This window comes from Bombus affinis, chromosome 2 (assembly GCF_024516045.1).
Source record: "Bombus affinis isolate iyBomAffi1 chromosome 2, iyBomAffi1.2, whole genome shotgun sequence".
In the NCBI taxonomy this organism is placed as follows: Eukaryota; Metazoa; Arthropoda; class Insecta; order Hymenoptera; family Apidae; genus Bombus; species Bombus affinis.
Window position 1 is genome coordinate 12881331 of NC_066345.1, and position 16879 is coordinate 12898209.

Genomic DNA, 16879 nt, shown 5'->3' on the forward strand with positions numbered 1-16879 from the left:
GACCATACGTTTTAAGCCTTCGTTAAACGATCCTCCTTCGTTAAATGTTTAAAGTTCGATAAAATAAGAAAACCATACATCGACACCATTTGAATTTTCTTGATGCTTATGAGACCTAACCTCCTTTTTGCTCTTTTTTATTTAAACACTAAATTTAACTTTATTACATGAAGAGTATCAAGAACAATTGAGTAGAGTAGAGTATGAGAAACACATTTTCAAGTACCCTTCCAAAATCATATTTCCTCATCGGTAATCTCGTACTGAAGATATAATTACAAGATTCAGGAAACTGCCATTTACGAATGTATACATGCAGCTACACGATGATTGGTTACCGCTTATTTGGAACTTTTAAAAGATATAATTTATTTCAACAGCTTCTTTCATTAAAAATGTAACATTTAGTTGGTTCAAAGTAAAAATTTTGCTCCAGATCTTCTATTTCTATTTCTACTTGTTCCTTTACATGCTTAAAATAATAAGTAATAGTAGTAAGATTAATCAATCCTCCTAGATTGAGATATTTCAGTTTTGCTATCTAGAATATTATATGGTCGATGGTTTCGATATTTCGGTTGTGTGGTTACTTTAATTTATTGACAAAAATGTAACACTTCTATTTTAAATTGACTATGTTTTTACAACCGGAATGATATCTGTTTTATCCACGTTAAGTTATTTGTGTAAATATTGAAGGTGTTTTTATTCAAGTAAGAACTCGTTGACACGAGAAGCAAAAATGTCTTCGAAGAGGTATTTAATTGTTTTTACTTCGTGTTTTTAACTTGCAGAACTTCACAAATTTATGGATGGAAGTTATTTGTAGCTAGAAGGAATCGTCTTTCGATTTTTAGCGCGTTTCACTTGTTATATGAAACAATTGTACAGTATCGATTCTTTGTTTCTTTGTTAACCTGCATTATCAATTTATTCGTATTATTTATTATATTTAAAGTTATTTCAGCTTTTCTTATTAAATCTAGAAAATATTAGTTCTGCGCGTCTATTAATTTGTTTTATAACCGACAAACCTGCCTATCTAATGCACTTATAGTTCGATTTTAATAGAAATAACGCATTTATATGTAGCATGTCACTTATCTTATAAATACCTTGTTTAAAAAAAAATGCAAATTGTATATGATGAAACTAAAAAAAAAACCCAAGTATTATTTCTTTGTATATTTTCACATATTATGTGCAAGTATCATATTTATCTTTGATCAGATATTACAATTTCTTTTTTTAGTGAATTAAAAAAGCTGTCTGAAGAAAGTTTAACCAGACAACCTGAAGAAGTATTTGATATAATATGCAAGTTGGGAGAAGGGTAAGTGGATAAAGATATAAAATGGCATTTAATCTTTAATGAAATCTTTTTTTATGTAATTGTTTTTATAGTGTTTGTTTTATGTTTTGTTCATATAGATCCTATGGATCAGTTTACAAAGCATTACATAAGGAAAGTGGACAGGTACTTGCTATTAAACAAGTCCCTGTTGATACAGATTTACAAGAAATCATAAAAGAAATTTCTATCATGCAACAGTGTGATTCTCCATATGTTGTTAAATATTATGGAAGTTACTTTAAAAACACTGATTTATGGGTAACATTGATAATATAATGAATAATATTTTTTTATTCATTCCTTGCTTGTATATAATCAAGATATGGTTTCATAGATTGTGATGGAATATTGTGGAGCTGGATCTGTTAGTGATATTATGAGGTTAAGGAAGAAGACCCTTCAAGAAGATGAAATAGCAACGATTCTCAGTGATACCTTAAAAGGTTTGGAATATCTCCATTTGAGAAGAAAAATACATAGAGACATTAAAGCAGGAAATATTTTACTCAATAATGAAGGACATGCAAAATTAGCTGATTTTGGAGTAGCAGGACAATTAACTGTAAGTTATAAAACATAATCTTTATCGCTATATGTGATAAATCATTTTATTGATCAAAGTAGGAATTAATTTTGAAAATTTATTTTAGGATACAATGGCAAAACGTAATACAGTTATAGGAACTCCATTTTGGATGGCTCCAGAAGTAATACAGGAAATTGGATATGATTGTGTCGCAGACATATGGTCTCTTGGTATAACTGCTTTAGAAATGGCAGAAGGCAAACCGCCATATGGTGATATACATCCAATGAGAGCAATATTTATGATTCCAACTAAACCACCGCCTAGCTTTAGAGAACCTGATCAATGGAGTCCTGAATTTATAGATTTTGTCAGTGGGTGCCTTGTTAAAAATCCAGAAGAAAGAGCTACTGCAACTGAGTTGCTAAATCATGAATTTATAGGTAAAATCTATGATAATGAAACAAATTTGCTCTAGTTTTCTTGCATGTATTATTTAATATGATATTTTATTACAGGCAATGCCAAGCAACCAAGTATTCTGAGTCAGATGATTGCAGAAGCTCATGAAATACGAGAAAAACAAAGTGTACATCGTGCTCATGTTATAAATAATGTGGCAATTAAAAATCAAAATCAGGCAGAAGATTCGGTACTTATATTGAGATTTATTATGAATGCTATGTATGCGCGCGCGTGCGTGTGTGTGTGTGTGTGTGTACTAATGTTAGTAATTAACATTTGATGTTTATTGTAAGGATGAAGAAGACTGTAGTGGAACAATGAAACCTCTGCCAGAAGATACGGGAACTTTAGTACCGAGTCATGATCTTCCAGATACGGGTACACTTGTTTCAGCAATGTTAGATTTGGGAACAATGGTTATTAATAGTGACACAGATACCGAAGCTACTATGAAACGTAAGCACGTAATGTAATGGAACGACGAAACATTAAAAAGGAAAGTAAAAAATATCGTTTATTCGTAGGACACAATACAGGGTCAGTGGAATCCGGAAAAAAATACCGGCCACTATTTTTAGATCATTTTGATAAGAAAGAAGCACCTGAAATAGGAAAGGTATAAAATAATAAATGTGTTATAGTTGATGATTATGTTATGTAAAATATACATGCACGAAATTAATTTCTTAATCTTTAGGGAAATGGACAAATACTTGGGGTACACAATCAAGATAATGAAAACAAATTAGAATTACGAAGCCCTATAGAATCTCAGAGGTTTCAAAGTCACCTACAATTACAACTTAACCAAATTTCTCACCCCGTACAAGAACAACCTCATAATAACATATCCAAGTTCCAAAATGTCTTCACAGAACGTGATTTCGACTTCGTAAGTAATAGACACTTGCAAATTCTCACAGAAGGTTGAAAGTAGATTAAGAACTTTCCCAGTATTTTTAGTATTTTTTTAACTTAAAGTCGATCGATATAGTGCCACTTTAGGCATCATTAAAAAGAACTTGAATATAGATAAACAACCATATCCTGCAGCTGAAGTTTCTCTCATACGAGGAACTACAGCAACGAATGGCTAATCTGGATGCGGAAATGGAAAGAGAAATTGATGAGCTGAGAAGAAGGTACCAAACGAAGAGACAACCGATTCTTGACGCTATGGATACCAAGCGAAAACGTCAGCAGAACTTCTAACAGTTTGGTTACTTTTTTTATGCAAATAAGTGTGATGATGATAGATAAAGGGTGTACAGTTGTATAAATGAATAGATTTTATTCATCTCGTTCTTAGTTTCATCAAAGAGAACAACATTGTTTACCAACTAAATATCTACCTGACAAACGATGATTAATAACGATTAAAAATATTTTCTTCTTGACAATGTTCAAAACAATGTTTATCTCCTTGGGAATCAAGTACGAGTAATACTAGCTAATAGCCTCACGTCACCAATGTAAATTATTATACATGATTTAGGTGAACAAGTAATTATACTTAATTTTTTATGATTATGTTTACATATATACTGTTATTATGGATATCTTATAGAAATATTATAAAATTTCTTCAACATTTTTTTTTAGGAATTAAAACAAAAAGATTAAAAAAATGAATGAAGATAATTATGCCATGTTTGTAACTTTGTTTTTGATGTAAAAAGAAATTAGATGAACGTCCATGTGAAATTGACATTCGGTTTTCATCTTACGCTAGTCACGTATTATGCCATTTATTTTATCGATAATATTACATTATCAGTATCATCACTCATACGAAATATATGCATGGAAGTTATCCCGAAAATATATTTATATATGTAGTCTTATATGCTAATGTATTGTTTACTTGAAGCAGTTTCAGATAAGTGAACAACTTAGAACATATTGAAGAATTTATTCCTCCTTAACTGCCATAGGTATATTATGCGTTTATCTATTGATATAATTAAGTTACGGAATAATTTTAAAGTTTGGTGAATACAAATTGGAAATTTTGTAGTAGTATCATTGTACCATGCAAGATTACGATGAGAATGATAATATTTCAATGTGAAGAAATACTTGACAAATTAACTTACCGAAATTAGTCTTCCGTATTAGAACGTATCTCGATATTTCAATAATTTGTTAAGTCAGTGATTTAAATTGTTGAGATAGTCACAATGGCAAGACTTATACTTTTTAGCTTTATATAAAATTTTTATTCTATTAAAACATATCTTTTAAATCATCACCATATTTAGAATTTTCAAACAGCATATCATTATTTCTTGTACTGATAAAGCTTTCAATACACATTTTATAAGTCATACCACAATAACAATAACGCGTGTACGTGTCGTTGAGAATACTATGATGTAGTGGAGTAATTCTTTGCTGACGTTGGGCTATTTTACAAGTAGCGGAAATAGATTTATAATACTTAAATGCTATAGCCAGAACTGACTTTTCTGTTTATTTAGGAAGTAACAATACAGAATAACAACATATTTTTGATATAGAAGATATGCACATTATGGTCGAAAAAGATACAAATATTAATTATTATATCTAGTCTTTATATGGCCCTACCATGACACGCAAGATTATTAAAACAATAGTATTGAGTTTCACCATTAATAAGAAAAACAGATAACTAAGTTATGTTCTTTAAAAAAAAATGTCTTTACTGTTCGAGAAAAAAATAGTGCGCACCATTCACTGCGACATACAATATATAGCGTGTTGCAATATTCTAACAGAAACAAATAAATTTTACTCGTACAGAATTACACATTTGATAGAACATAAATATGTTTGTAGTGACAAATTTTCTATGTTCATCTTCCACCTGTATTATTAAAATGCAAAAAAAAACATGTGGAAGTAATATTGTAAAAAATAGTTATGCATTTCCATATATTTATCTATTATCCAACACTAAAAAAATGCGATAAAAATTTTTTTCTATGAAAACTTAAATAGTCCATGAAATAGAGATCTATAATATTTATGAATATAATGTACACATGTAGAAGTCTATTTCATAGGACAATAGTGAATCTGTTTACTTTTCATATTAGAAAATACTACCATTTTATATTACAGTTTATAATTATTTGTTTAGGAAGTCATTCTAATTTTACACCTTTCTTATGAATTGTACCATTCTCTATATGTTTGGGCAAAATATACAGACTGAAGGCAGAAAATTGTCTTTCAAACAAATAATTACCTATCTAGTTAGAACTATAATCTCATTATGCAGCGTAACCTATGAATTACTCCCATTTAGTATTAAAATAACAGATATTAATTTTCATTTAAAATAAAGCAAAATGAAATACAAATGTTAATATAAGACACTGCCTTTTACGTATATGATTTGAACAATAATAAAGTATTATATATACTATAATTTATTTTAGTTCTGTTTATTTATTTCATTAAATATTTGCATTAATTTAAAAAATTTGTTTATTATCAACAATATATTTATATATTATACAAAAAAATTGTTACAAATCTATTGATATCTAAGTTTTATATTTTACATTATTTAAGGGTTAAAAATAAAAGTAGTAAAAATATGGATTAATATGATTTTAAAAATTTGATATTTTTCGAGATATTTTTAATGTATTTTTCATTTCACAGTTCCAGTTTATATATTCATAAGTCGTCATCATCGATCATGCGAAATGCATTATTTTCCATATCATATTCCAATGTTTGTTTTCCTTGAACCTTGCTACTTATGTTACTTCTAACATCACTAGGTTTTTTTATTTTTACTACTGATAATCTGTCAGCAAGTTTCTTCATAATTGGTTCTGATTTAGAAGGTTGTTTAATACAACGATTCTAAAATAGAACCCAATGATATAAAAAATATTAATAAATAAAATATAGATATTATTAACCTATCATACCTTTTTACTTTCTTCAGATTCTTCATTAGAGCTTGATCCCACTGTAATACTCTGACCATTTCTCATAACATAAATCCAGGATTTTTGAGACACCTCCTATAAACAAATTAGTATTTAATACAAATGACTTTACTTAGCAATAAATAGCATTTTTAATTAACCTGAGCCTTATTATCAGTATCAACAGTCTTTGATAATAATTCATCAATCATAGCTTGCAAGCATACAGACATTAAGATAGCTTGTTCTGAAGTAACTGTAACCCATTGTAATTGATTTTTAGCTATTAAATATTCAAACGATAATTCTAAACTAAACTCATCACTTTCTTCTCCTCCCCTTTCAGATCCCTGAAATTAGAACAAATTAAATCACGCGCCGCAATGTTAGAATACGTCTTTCTTTTACAATTTACATTTTGCAAAGTAGTTATACGCCAACAACGCATTCGTGAGACTTTAAATACTTCTTCGCATTGTTCTCCATCATTTAATATACGCAAATTTAATTCATTTCTACCTATGGCTACTAATACTTTTGAATCTGGTTGAGGATAATCACAAAAACATGGAGCAAACTGAATATATCCATAATACTTTGAAGTACGTACTATGTCCAGATACTAAAATAATAACATTTAAATTTGATATTAGTTATTGACAATCTTTTCATATAGCTTATTACATTACTTGTATGGATATATATATAGATAGATAGATAGATAAATATACTTCTTTTTTCTTTCCATGCTTTTTTAAGACTGTTAGCTTGTTTCTTAGTTCATCTGTAATGGGAATCCATCCCCAATTAATTTCCGCAACTGCTTGAATATATAATAAATTCATTGCCACCTCATTATCCATTATTTTCAAATCATAGCCCACATCCCAATAATTTTTTCCAAGTACAACTTTACTTCCTATAACGTGTAGATGTTTAATAGTTATAAATGGGGATTCAAAGTTTTGCAATTTTCGTAGTACTAAAAAAAGTAATGTGTAAAAAATAATTTATTCATTAATCATGTATGAAATATTATGATAAGGATATACCTACAATGAACACTATTTGCTTCATCATGAGCAACAATAAATAATACAAAATATGAATAATATTCTTCAGGTAGCCTAAGGCTCTTGTATACTTTCTGTTGAATAAAAAATGTTAACTCATATTTCTAGTTTATATATTCTATATATAGTTTGATATACATAAATACTCATACGACAAAACTTACCTCTAAAACACTACCAGAATGATCCCCTGTAGAAACATTTATTGTTATTTTACAACCATTCATAAGAAAAATGTCCATAAATTCATTATTAGATGGGCCTCCAATAGTTTCTTGCTGAGCATTTAATAAAAATCCATTTAACATTCCTGAATTATTAACAACTGGATTTTGTCCAATTGTTTGAATATATTTTTCCAAAGAAAGACGACGTTCTTCTTGCTGATTTGTTGTTAAAGGAAAAAATTTTTTAGGGGGAAATGCTGGGAGAGATATATCTAAATTTCTAGCCAATTGTTCATGGAGACTGTGTAGTTGTTTATATCTCACAGTACAATGAAATAACCCATTTATATGAATGTTGTAACCCTGGGATTGAAAATAAAGTAAATATATTAATATACAGTAATATACATAATATAACAGATATATTTACCACATATGTATTATCAGTTGCATCAATAAATTCTTGTGTATCTGGTATAGAAAAATGCATTTTTATAAAATATAGTATCAATGCTTTGTATTTTTTTTATAATTAAAATACATTGTATATTGAACAATATGATATAATAAATTTATAATAAATTATAATTTATTTGAGAAATTTATATTCTATGTCTTTGTATATAGATATACACAGATGTTACTTAAGAAAAACTTTTAATAAAATCAACATATGTAAATAGATAATCCAAAATGTACAAAAATATCTACATAAAAAATTCCACATTATATACAATCAAAATGTAGTTGAGTTTAGAAATGCATATATATATTCCCAAATATTACTCCATCTGGAAAATAAAATAATAATAAAATACAAGGAAAATAGATTAAGTAAGGATTCAAATATATTTCAATATCTGTTATCATATAATAAATTAACAGATATTGTAATAATTTAAATTCAAATTCATATATATTAAATAGCTTAAATTATACATACATAATATGATTTCACTTTTATACTGTCTCAATTGGCAATAATTACTCAATTATTAATTATATGAAATATTTTCGTATTGTCTACTTACTTTTCTATCATTATTTATGATAGGCGTATTCGCTTTACACCCACTTAACAACTATATTTCTAACGATTAACACTGACGCATTTTTTAATGATTACGTTAATATAAATATTACGATGATTAATAATACAATCCATTGATATGTACATATGTATGTATTAGAATGATCAGAGATGAATAGCGAGATCACAGATGCAATGTTAAAAAATGCGCACTAAGAATACAAGCCTCTAGCTGACAACGGCCGAACTATAGACACATTTTTTCTCTGGTGCTCTTGGTGGGAAAAACGTGCACATGCACGATGAGAACAGAAATTTGCACTCGTACTTATGACCAACGAAGTCTAAAGACGATAAAACATAAAAATTGCTTTAAAGTTTAATCAAATAATAGAAAAAACATTGCTTCTTTTCCGTATTGATTACAGAAAAAGCTACTTTGAGGACAAAAACAACAATCAGGATACCACAAGCAACAACAAGGATTTTTTTGGAAATGATGATATAATGCAATAAAAAATGAGATTATTTATTAAAAAAAGATTATATAGAATATATTTAGAAAGAGTTTCAATAAGTCAGAATAGCTGAACAGCGTTTTACAATTTTTGATTACCCAATCCCACAAAAAATCGAAAAAAGAGATCGGGAAATAGTTAATTCATTCGGTTTTAATTCCGGTTTTGAAAAATTCTTGGAATATGACGTAATTTCCAAGAGTCGCCGAAATTATGTCACCTTCTATACTATTACATTTTCCTAATATAAAATCGCTATTTTGGCCGACAAGTGTTTTACTCTCGGATTTTTTTAGAAAATAACGTCATTTCTAGGAATTTCAAAAGGTTTCGAATACTTATGTTATTTTATTCTCTTAATGGTTATTTCCTCCCTGCTATCATACACTGATGCAGTAAAGTTCGGTAAACGTTCTTTTAAAACATGGAGGCAATTCAGGGTTGCCAGGAAAAATTGTCCACATTCCCCTATTGTCATTCTACTCCTACGTCGGTTATGTCACTCGTTTTACGTCTCTCCGCATACGGCCAGTAAAGACAACGTTATTTGATTGCATTGATATGTAGATGCGATGAGGAGATTAGAGTGACAATGGGTGTATTTTGATCGGCCATTTTCCTTTAATCTGGTAATGCTCCATAATACAGAGTTACCAACTTGGTTTTTTTAATGCCAAATTCCGGAAATCTGTTTTTTTCAACTAGATTGGCACTAGAACATTGATTTGTTTTTTCGTTTCCGATTTTCAAATCCTGTCCCTTTTTTTCTGATTCAAGATCAGATAGCTAGTTTATACTACCGTAATAAATAATTTAAAGTTATAGTTCAAGTCCTGGGAATTGTTCGTTTGTGTCGCTTATTTATAATCGTATTAATTGCGTAATAATAGGAGGTCGTTAGCGCGACTACATTGGGTTATACATCACGTATATATCATTGCAGTTCTTGTGAAGAATTCTAGTATTCTAGGGCACATAGGGAGTGGGCATGATGCCTTAATAGAAGGTAATGAAACAGATGATAATTGGCTAAAGAGTTTTATTATTAATTATCTCAGATAGAAAAGTAGGTATGCACTTTACCGTAGAACCATACAAGGTTCTTGTAGCGTGGAACTTAATAGGTTCTTGTCTAGTAACTACAACCAAACAGGGTAGATTCCTAATTTTATAGGTTTTTGTACATGCTAATTTTAGTGAAACTCAGCATTTATTCGCATGGTGCAGTACGCTGAACCGTGAAAGAACTAAAACTACGGGGGTACTTATTTTCTTTCTGGTAGCATATATTACTTTAGGCCCAAATTCATAAAATAAAAATATATTTGTAAACATAAAAAACATAATTAAAGATCCAGCATGCCTTGAGCGTCAATATCGATCAAGTATCGGTATTGTTTCGAGCTTATACGATTGGTACTTGGACTCCTCCGTCGTTGTCCCCGATTGAATATGCAAATGCTCGCTGCTTTCCGTTCATCTTTTGAAATAGAATAACCCTGTAGCCTATCGAGCTCGTTTTTCCATGTAATTTTGTTTCTTTAGCAGGATCGAATATCACAAGTAACGGTTATTATAATAGCAATTTTACATATTACCGTGTTTCCTTTGTTTGGTGCCCCAGGCTCACGGTTCATTGTTTTCTGTAAGCTTGGTAATGCAGGTACAAATTTACGAAAATAACCAGCAAGCTCTATTGCCTTTATTGCTCTAAATTGCCTTTATTTAATACATTTCAATTGCAAAAAAATAAAAATTTTTATTTTCGGACGTTTGAGGATACAAAGAAAGGCATGCAAATTATCGATAATAAATTAAAAACGGTTGAAGCGAGTTTTCGTTCCTCAAATCATTTGTTAGCTATGAAATGGTGTAACAAAAAGAAAGTGTATAATGTTGTCTACTTTTCACACTCAAGAATTCGTTGACATGAAAATTCATTATCGCACAAAAGAAATGATTAGGAAACCAAATTATGTTACGGATTATAATCGATTATTTGAATTGATTGATGGAAGCATGAAGAAAAAATATGAAATGATATAAGAAATCTTTTTTTAATCATCCTATTTTAAACATTTTTCTTTTTGACATGAATTATCGGACTCGGGTATGGTAAAACGCTTTTGCCTATAATACCGTTCTCCAAAAATTCTTTTGCGCTCAATCGATAATAATCGATGCAGATGGTAAGTGATTATCTTATCCTCTTTAAGAACGATAACAAGTGTACTTCATCTATAATTTAATAAATCAAATCAAAAAATCAAATCATAAAAAATTAAATTAAATGTGAAAGGTAAATAGTAAATATCTCCTAAGATTACTTTAATATCCTCAATGCTAGTGTGACTTGTTGCATCAGCTTCAGTCACATTTGGGTGACTTGAATTTTTTATTGCTAGACAGTTTCCACATGATCCACAAGGTTCAAAAGTTGAGTCCAATGAATAGTTCAAATATAAAGCTATTATTCTTGCTGTAACAGTTTTGTGAACTCTACTGTAACCAAAAAGTATTTTCTAATATGCACTGCAATATAGCATGCTAATATATTTTGATCTAGCAGATTTTTGAAACTCCCAGGATGATATATTTTAATCCTATATTTATAGTCTAGAAGAAAACAAATAATGAAATAGGTAGGCAATCCAAAAAGGTTCTTGTATGGCTGCTTCGTTTGATCTGATCTGACCAAGTTATAGAGTTTTGTCTCCATATCGCATAAAATATTACATTTTTTTCTTTTATGTGGCAAAGTATACTCTACATTAGCCACTTTACATTAACCACTAATTTGATACGTTACATTTCTTACATTGCTACTTCACATTAAAGATTACAAGATCGTTATTCCAATGTTTATTTGTCATCCCTAATGCTTATTTATATCATTCCACTGTGTGACACTGAATTTCTTCCACAACCTGGCCATGTAGTCAAGCTATGAAATAATAAGTGCAGAAGTAATAAAAGATTATGCAAGAAATTTATTAAAATCAACATCCTTTTTATGTGTCCCATTATCGAGCATTGGGATGATAAAGGATAAGTATTATGATTTTGTACAGAAAGAAAATTGAATTGTGACATAGTATACGAAAATCTATGGGAAAAGCAGTATGAATTCATGGAGATTAATCTAACTGGACAGGTAGCAGTATTTATATATAATAACCTTATTGTATATAATATTTTTGAATATTTAGGAGAGGCTTGTAGCAGTAATATCAAATTTCTGGATTTCCCTATTGTTATTAAGCTAAAACATATGCTTTGGTTAATTGGTTTGATAATAAATTTCATGATAAAGCTAATAAATATGTTATAAGCGAGAAAGTGATAATTAATTATTATAGAACCATAGAGATATAAAGATATAGAGATAAAAGCGGAACAAATAAACGTTACTGCAAGTACGTGTTATTGTACACATGAATGCGATATAAAAATATAGAGAGAACGTTTCATACAGCGTGTTCCGTACCCTCGCAAGATTTAAAGAAATGTGACTTACTTGTCTTAGACTTAAGACTTAAGATTGCATTAATTGCATATAATTAGTAAATACGTATAAATAATTAATTACGTAATCGGAATAATATTATACAGAGAATATCTTAGAGAACTATAGTAATTATTTAATTTCTGAATAGTTTAAAAATTTGTCTTACAAATCAAGACACTTGATTTTTTAGTTTCTTAATAGAGAGATTAATTCCATTTTTCACCGCTAGGTAGTTGCAGTGTTTCGTTGTTTGTAGAGTAGGCAATTTTTAAAACTTACTTATAATTAAGAAACTAGGAAGAATATTTGGACAAAACTAATTTTAATTATTTCTTTGGGTTCTAAACTTTCATTCGAGCCCTCAAACGTTAAAAAAATCTGTCTACAAGCCGAAAAATGTCGATTTTTTAATTTATCTTATTATTTAATTATTTTATCTTATTTAACAAAATGCCGATAACAATGAAATGCTGTAAAAAAATTATCACGAGAAGAAACTATTTCTACTGTTACATGTAGTTCTTGAAATAGTATAACTTTATCCTGAGAAGATATTTCATTCAACAATAAGTATGGCAGATACTTAGGTGGTTCCAGTTAGCTGGACTATCCTGTTTAAACTTTCGTTTCAAATATTATTAAAAAAAGTGAGTTTAGAATTGTTTCGTACATTTATGATACACTAACATAATAAAATTATTATGTTAATCGAATAAGAAATATTTCATACCTTTAAATAAGTATCAAATAATTAAAACAAAATATAACCTATAATTTTAGGTCATAATTTCTGTTTCTCCATATAAAGGATAAGGAATGTGTAAAAAAAGTTGATCATTGTTTTACAATTTTATATACGAATCAAATAATTTTTTTTCTTGTAAAAAATAAAATGGCATCTACGTTTATGATTGTAACTCGACAAATTTCAACATCAGCGTCATGTTGTGGTAAACGAAATTTTCGTATGATACAGCTATTCAATAAACGAGGTAGTCGTGCATATAAAGAAGCACGAGCTAAGGATCCAAACTACGATATTCCTATTGATAGTATGTAATTTTGGTCTTTGAATATGATATACAATAACAAGTATAAAAGTATCTTCTATGTGCATTCTTTAATAATCACAATGGTAAACATATGATAATTAACAAATATTTTCAGGGAGAGGTGTAAAGATAACGGGGAAATGGGTAAACAATCATTGGGTTAACATACCAGAAATGATACCGGAGCTTATTGTTCCTTCCCTGAAAAATTTTAATTTAAAGCCATATGTCTCTTATAGAGTTAAAGATATCAAAAAACGTGAATATACTGCTAAAGATTTATTTGATTTAGTGTATGCTGATAAAATTAAGAAAGATTTTAGAGAGGGTCAATTAAACCCGGATGGTGAACCATTAAATCCTAGTGAATATGAAGCATTGACAGCTGAAGAAGCTAGGATTCGGGCTGAAATGACTGGTACAGATATTTTCCAAATGGATGTAGAACGTCCAAAAAAGTCTTAAACATTATAACAAATGTAAATTAAGGAAACTAGAATAAATATAAATAAAAGAACTTTAGTTTTATAGTTTGCATAATATTTTATTCAATATGCTCATACGCACAATGTATACATTTGTTGACAGTTTTGTAATTTATAAACAGTAATTATTTACCATTATACATAACTTTAAGGAAATCAGATATTAATTTGGTACAAAATATTAATTTATTGCAAGTACAAAAACGATTTATTTCAATTATAAGTGGAATGTATTGCACGTTTCCATTAGATTTGTGTAATTAGATCATGTTCTAATATTTTTTAACACCATATTAATTAATGGTAAACAATTACTTTACTTGTACGTGTTAGCTAGATAGTACATTGCCAAATAATAATTTCATATTATGTAACCTTTTGTAAATTCTGTTACTGCTAACAAAAATGATTTTGCAAAATTCAATGATACTTCAATAAAACAAATTTATTAACTAGTAAATCAACGATATACATTTATAGATGATGTCTGTTTCATGCAATCTCAAATTTCTATAATTACAAAAAAGACATGGATGGAAAAATGCAACAACGCCAAAACTGATTTTCAATTCCTGAGTTCCTCTAAAACAGTTTCCGGAATGTTATTTCGGGAACAATATGCCAGAACAAGATCTCGCATGATTATGCTAACTTAACAGCTATCTTTTTACTTATCAAAAGATTTTTTTGAGCGAAGTTTGATTGTTTTTGTTGGGTAAAAAATGGCGGAAAATTTGAATATTAAAGTCGTTGTCAGTTGTGCGCGGCCGGTATTGCTTCCTACTGACTAGACTACTAGAACCTAATATATATTTGCTTTTAAAAAGTGCTGTATTCGTATCAAAATGTACAAACATGTTGAAGTTATTATCGATTCCTTTCCTTTTCACTTAATAATAACCGTGCAAAAAGCTCGTAAAGCAAAACTATTTGGTTTTCATTTGGAGTAAAATGATAACTTTGTACTTACATTTATGCAAAATGTTGTATTGATAACTATTAATACAATTTGTATTTTATGTAAAAAATAAAAATGCATAAAAAACGTATAATTCAAAATGTAAACAGTCATTTTGTGAAATATTATATATACAACGATTTTATTTAAACATTTTTACAGAATGCAGCACTTTTTTTACTTCTTTAAACAGCAGCTACTATTTATCACTATTTATTGTTTTTATTATTTCTTAATTTTCTATAACGATCATAATGAAGAGTGGAATGATGAAACACGTAGTTTTGTACAATATTATTAGAATAGTTATCAATAAAAATGTGTAACAAAAAACTTTAACATGGTTTCTTTCTCTCTTTTTCTCTTGCTCTCTCATTTTATTAACTCCACTCTTCAATAAATTGCATAGAAAAGCATAAGTGGCATAGTTCTTGCACTCACAGTTCTGAATAAAGTTTATCTCAAGTGTTTCTGTGAAGTGAAGATTATTGTGTCTCTATTTCATGTTATAACATATTTATAGTTTGTTTTCGTATTTGAGCACTGATTTTTTTTTACTTCGTTTTCCAAATTTTAATCTGGACTAAATATCTTAGCTAACTCTCAGTTATCTAAAATTTTCGTATGGAAGTTATAAAATGCATAAATTAATTTTAAGTTTGTTTTGTATACTATCTTCTGATTCTATTGAGTTATAATACGATGAAAATAACAGACGCGTGCAGATTATACATCGTCACCATTATATGATAATTTACCGAAATGTATTCAGGAAGCACATCAAAAGCACTCTTCATTAATTATCATTAAAATATGCACGCGTATATGTTGTACTTCCAATTAAACATAGTCGTTGTAAAGCAAGACATATGCCACTTGCTCATGAATATAAACTCGATTGGTGTTTTCTCTTGTTAATTATCAGTCTATGACATAATTGGATATATTTGACTGATAAAATCAGCCAGTTAATAAGGCAGGCGCACATGCTACTACATGACAAAGATTTTTAACAATGTTTACATTTTTTATTTTGCGTGTGTGTATGTGTGTGTGTGATATATGTATAATTTTTTAATGAATGAAGTGTATGAATGTATAAAGATATGTGATAAATTATGCTGCTCAAAGCATATTGATTGCAAAACCGAATTTAATTAAGAAGAAATCTTTGACATTTAGTAACATATACCTTCCATTTAATTAAAGATTTTGTGTATGAAAGCTAGAATATCACGGAGGAAACAGTTCTACAATGAAATTTATACAATATTCTCCTTGAATACTTAAAATATATATAATAAAATACATAATTATATAAATGAAAATACTGATATGGAAAGACTAGGAAGGCAATACTGCTTATTGTATATCTTGTATCTAATCTAGTCTTTCAGACTCAAAATCTCCAATACTAAAAATACAACAGGATTAGATGTTTATTCCATTGGATCTCCAACGTTTTCGAAGATGGTTGAATGAGGGTTGCTTCCAGTGGGCCACAAGAAGCCACCTACACTGCCAGGTGGCAAATATGATGCTCCTCCACTGAGGCCCACCTGATATATTTTCTTCTTTAAATTATTTACATTTTGTGTCATTTTTGTGTTCAATATCTTCATTACAGAATGTTAAGAAATAAAATCTAGGAAGCCAAATAAGGGAAAGGTGCTACAAATGATATATGCATCTTCCAAGCTTAATGTTTAGGTGTTTAACACTGCATTGTTTATGGGTTTTTCAATCGCATTTGTGCTAATATATGTTCTTTACATTGCATTGTTGTTAAATTATGTACTAGTGCATATGTCGTG

At 28.9% G+C, this 16879-nt stretch overlaps 4 protein-coding genes across 8 annotated transcripts in view; 2 read left to right on the forward strand and 2 right to left on the reverse strand.

Annotated features, from left to right (window-relative positions):
* Positions 1-544: 544 nt before the first annotated feature.
* Positions 545-5554, forward strand: LOC126927050 (serine/threonine-protein kinase 3). Of its 2 annotated transcripts, none has more exons than XM_050743387.1 (10): positions 545-756; positions 1253-1333; positions 1432-1612; positions 1689-1916; positions 2005-2323; positions 2399-2532; positions 2639-2801; positions 2870-2961; positions 3043-3237; positions 3378-5554. In XM_050743387.1, exons 1-10 carry the CDS (start codon positions 743-745, stop codon positions 3555-3557), a joined length of 1587 nt encoding a protein of 528 aa, XP_050599344.1. In that variant the 5' UTR covers positions 545-742; the 3' UTR covers positions 3558-5554. The 2 variants fall into 2 exon arrangements, with proteins under 2 accessions (XP_050599344.1, XP_050599354.1); XM_050743397.1 differs by having other exon boundaries at positions 3399-5554.
* Positions 5555-5801: 247 nt separating this feature from the next.
* On the reverse strand, positions 5802-9651 carry LOC126927060 (sorting nexin-17). The gene is made up of 9 exons (XM_050743435.1): positions 8546-9651; positions 7945-8305; positions 7512-7877; positions 7331-7421; positions 7006-7256; positions 6690-6896; positions 6436-6624; positions 6275-6370; positions 5802-6206 (listed from the first exon to the last, which is right to left on the reverse strand). The coding sequence occupies exons 2-9, from the start codon at positions 8002-8004 to the stop codon at positions 6015-6017; spliced, it is 1452 nt and encodes a 483-aa protein (XP_050599392.1). The 5' UTR covers positions 8005-8305; positions 8546-9651; the 3' UTR covers positions 5802-6014.
* A 3143-nt stretch (positions 9652-12794) lies between these two features.
* Positions 12795-14152, forward strand: LOC126927233 (39S ribosomal protein L41, mitochondrial). The gene is made up of 3 exons (XM_050743515.1): positions 12795-13217; positions 13351-13622; positions 13738-14152. The coding sequence occupies exons 2-3, from the start codon at positions 13463-13465 to the stop codon at positions 14085-14087; spliced, it is 510 nt and encodes a 169-aa protein (XP_050599472.1). The 5' UTR covers positions 12795-13217; positions 13351-13462; the 3' UTR covers positions 14088-14152.
* A 374-nt stretch (positions 14153-14526) lies between these two features.
* LOC126927034 (MAP/microtubule affinity-regulating kinase 3-like) overlaps positions 14527-16879 on the reverse strand; it is a 50900-nt gene continuing 48547 nt past the window's right edge. For 3 of the 4 annotated variants that reach the window (XM_050743359.1, XM_050743350.1, XM_050743367.1), the window contains exon 10: positions 14527-16639. In XM_050743359.1, coding sequence (XP_050599316.1) covers positions 16505-16639 — 135 coding nt within the window. In that variant the 3' untranslated portion in view covers positions 14527-16504. The remainder of the gene's footprint in view (positions 16640-16879) is intronic. The other variant, XM_050743375.1, reaches the window with a different exon arrangement.

Excerpts from the sequence above, each read along its gene's own strand:
- LOC126927233 (XM_050743515.1), top strand. The coding sequence starts at position 13,463 with ATGGCATCTACGTTTATGATTGTAACTCGACAAATTTCAACATCAGCG. Across the intron at positions 13,623-13,737 it reads CTACGATATTCCTATTGATA|GGAGAGGTGTAAAGATAACG; the intron begins GTATGTAATTTT and ends AAATATTTTCAG.
- LOC126927060 (XM_050743435.1), bottom strand. The coding sequence starts at position 8,004 with ATGCATTTTTCTATACCAGATACACAAGAATTTATTGATGCAACTGAT. Across the intron at positions 6,897-7,005 it reads AGCATGGAAAGAAAAAAGAA|TATCTGGACATAGTACGTAC; the intron begins GTATATTTATCT and ends TTATTATTTTAG. Across the intron at positions 6,207-6,274 it reads AATCTGAAGAAAGTAAAAAG|AATCGTTGTATTAAACAACC; the intron begins GTATGATAGGTT and ends GTTCTATTTTAG.
- LOC126927050 (XM_050743387.1), top strand. Across the intron at positions 2,533-2,638 it reads AAAATCAGGCAGAAGATTCG|GATGAAGAAGACTGTAGTGG; the intron begins GTACTTATATTG and ends GTTTATTGTAAG. Across the intron at positions 2,962-3,042 it reads AAGCACCTGAAATAGGAAAG|GGAAATGGACAAATACTTGG; the intron begins GTATAAAATAAT and ends CTTAATCTTTAG.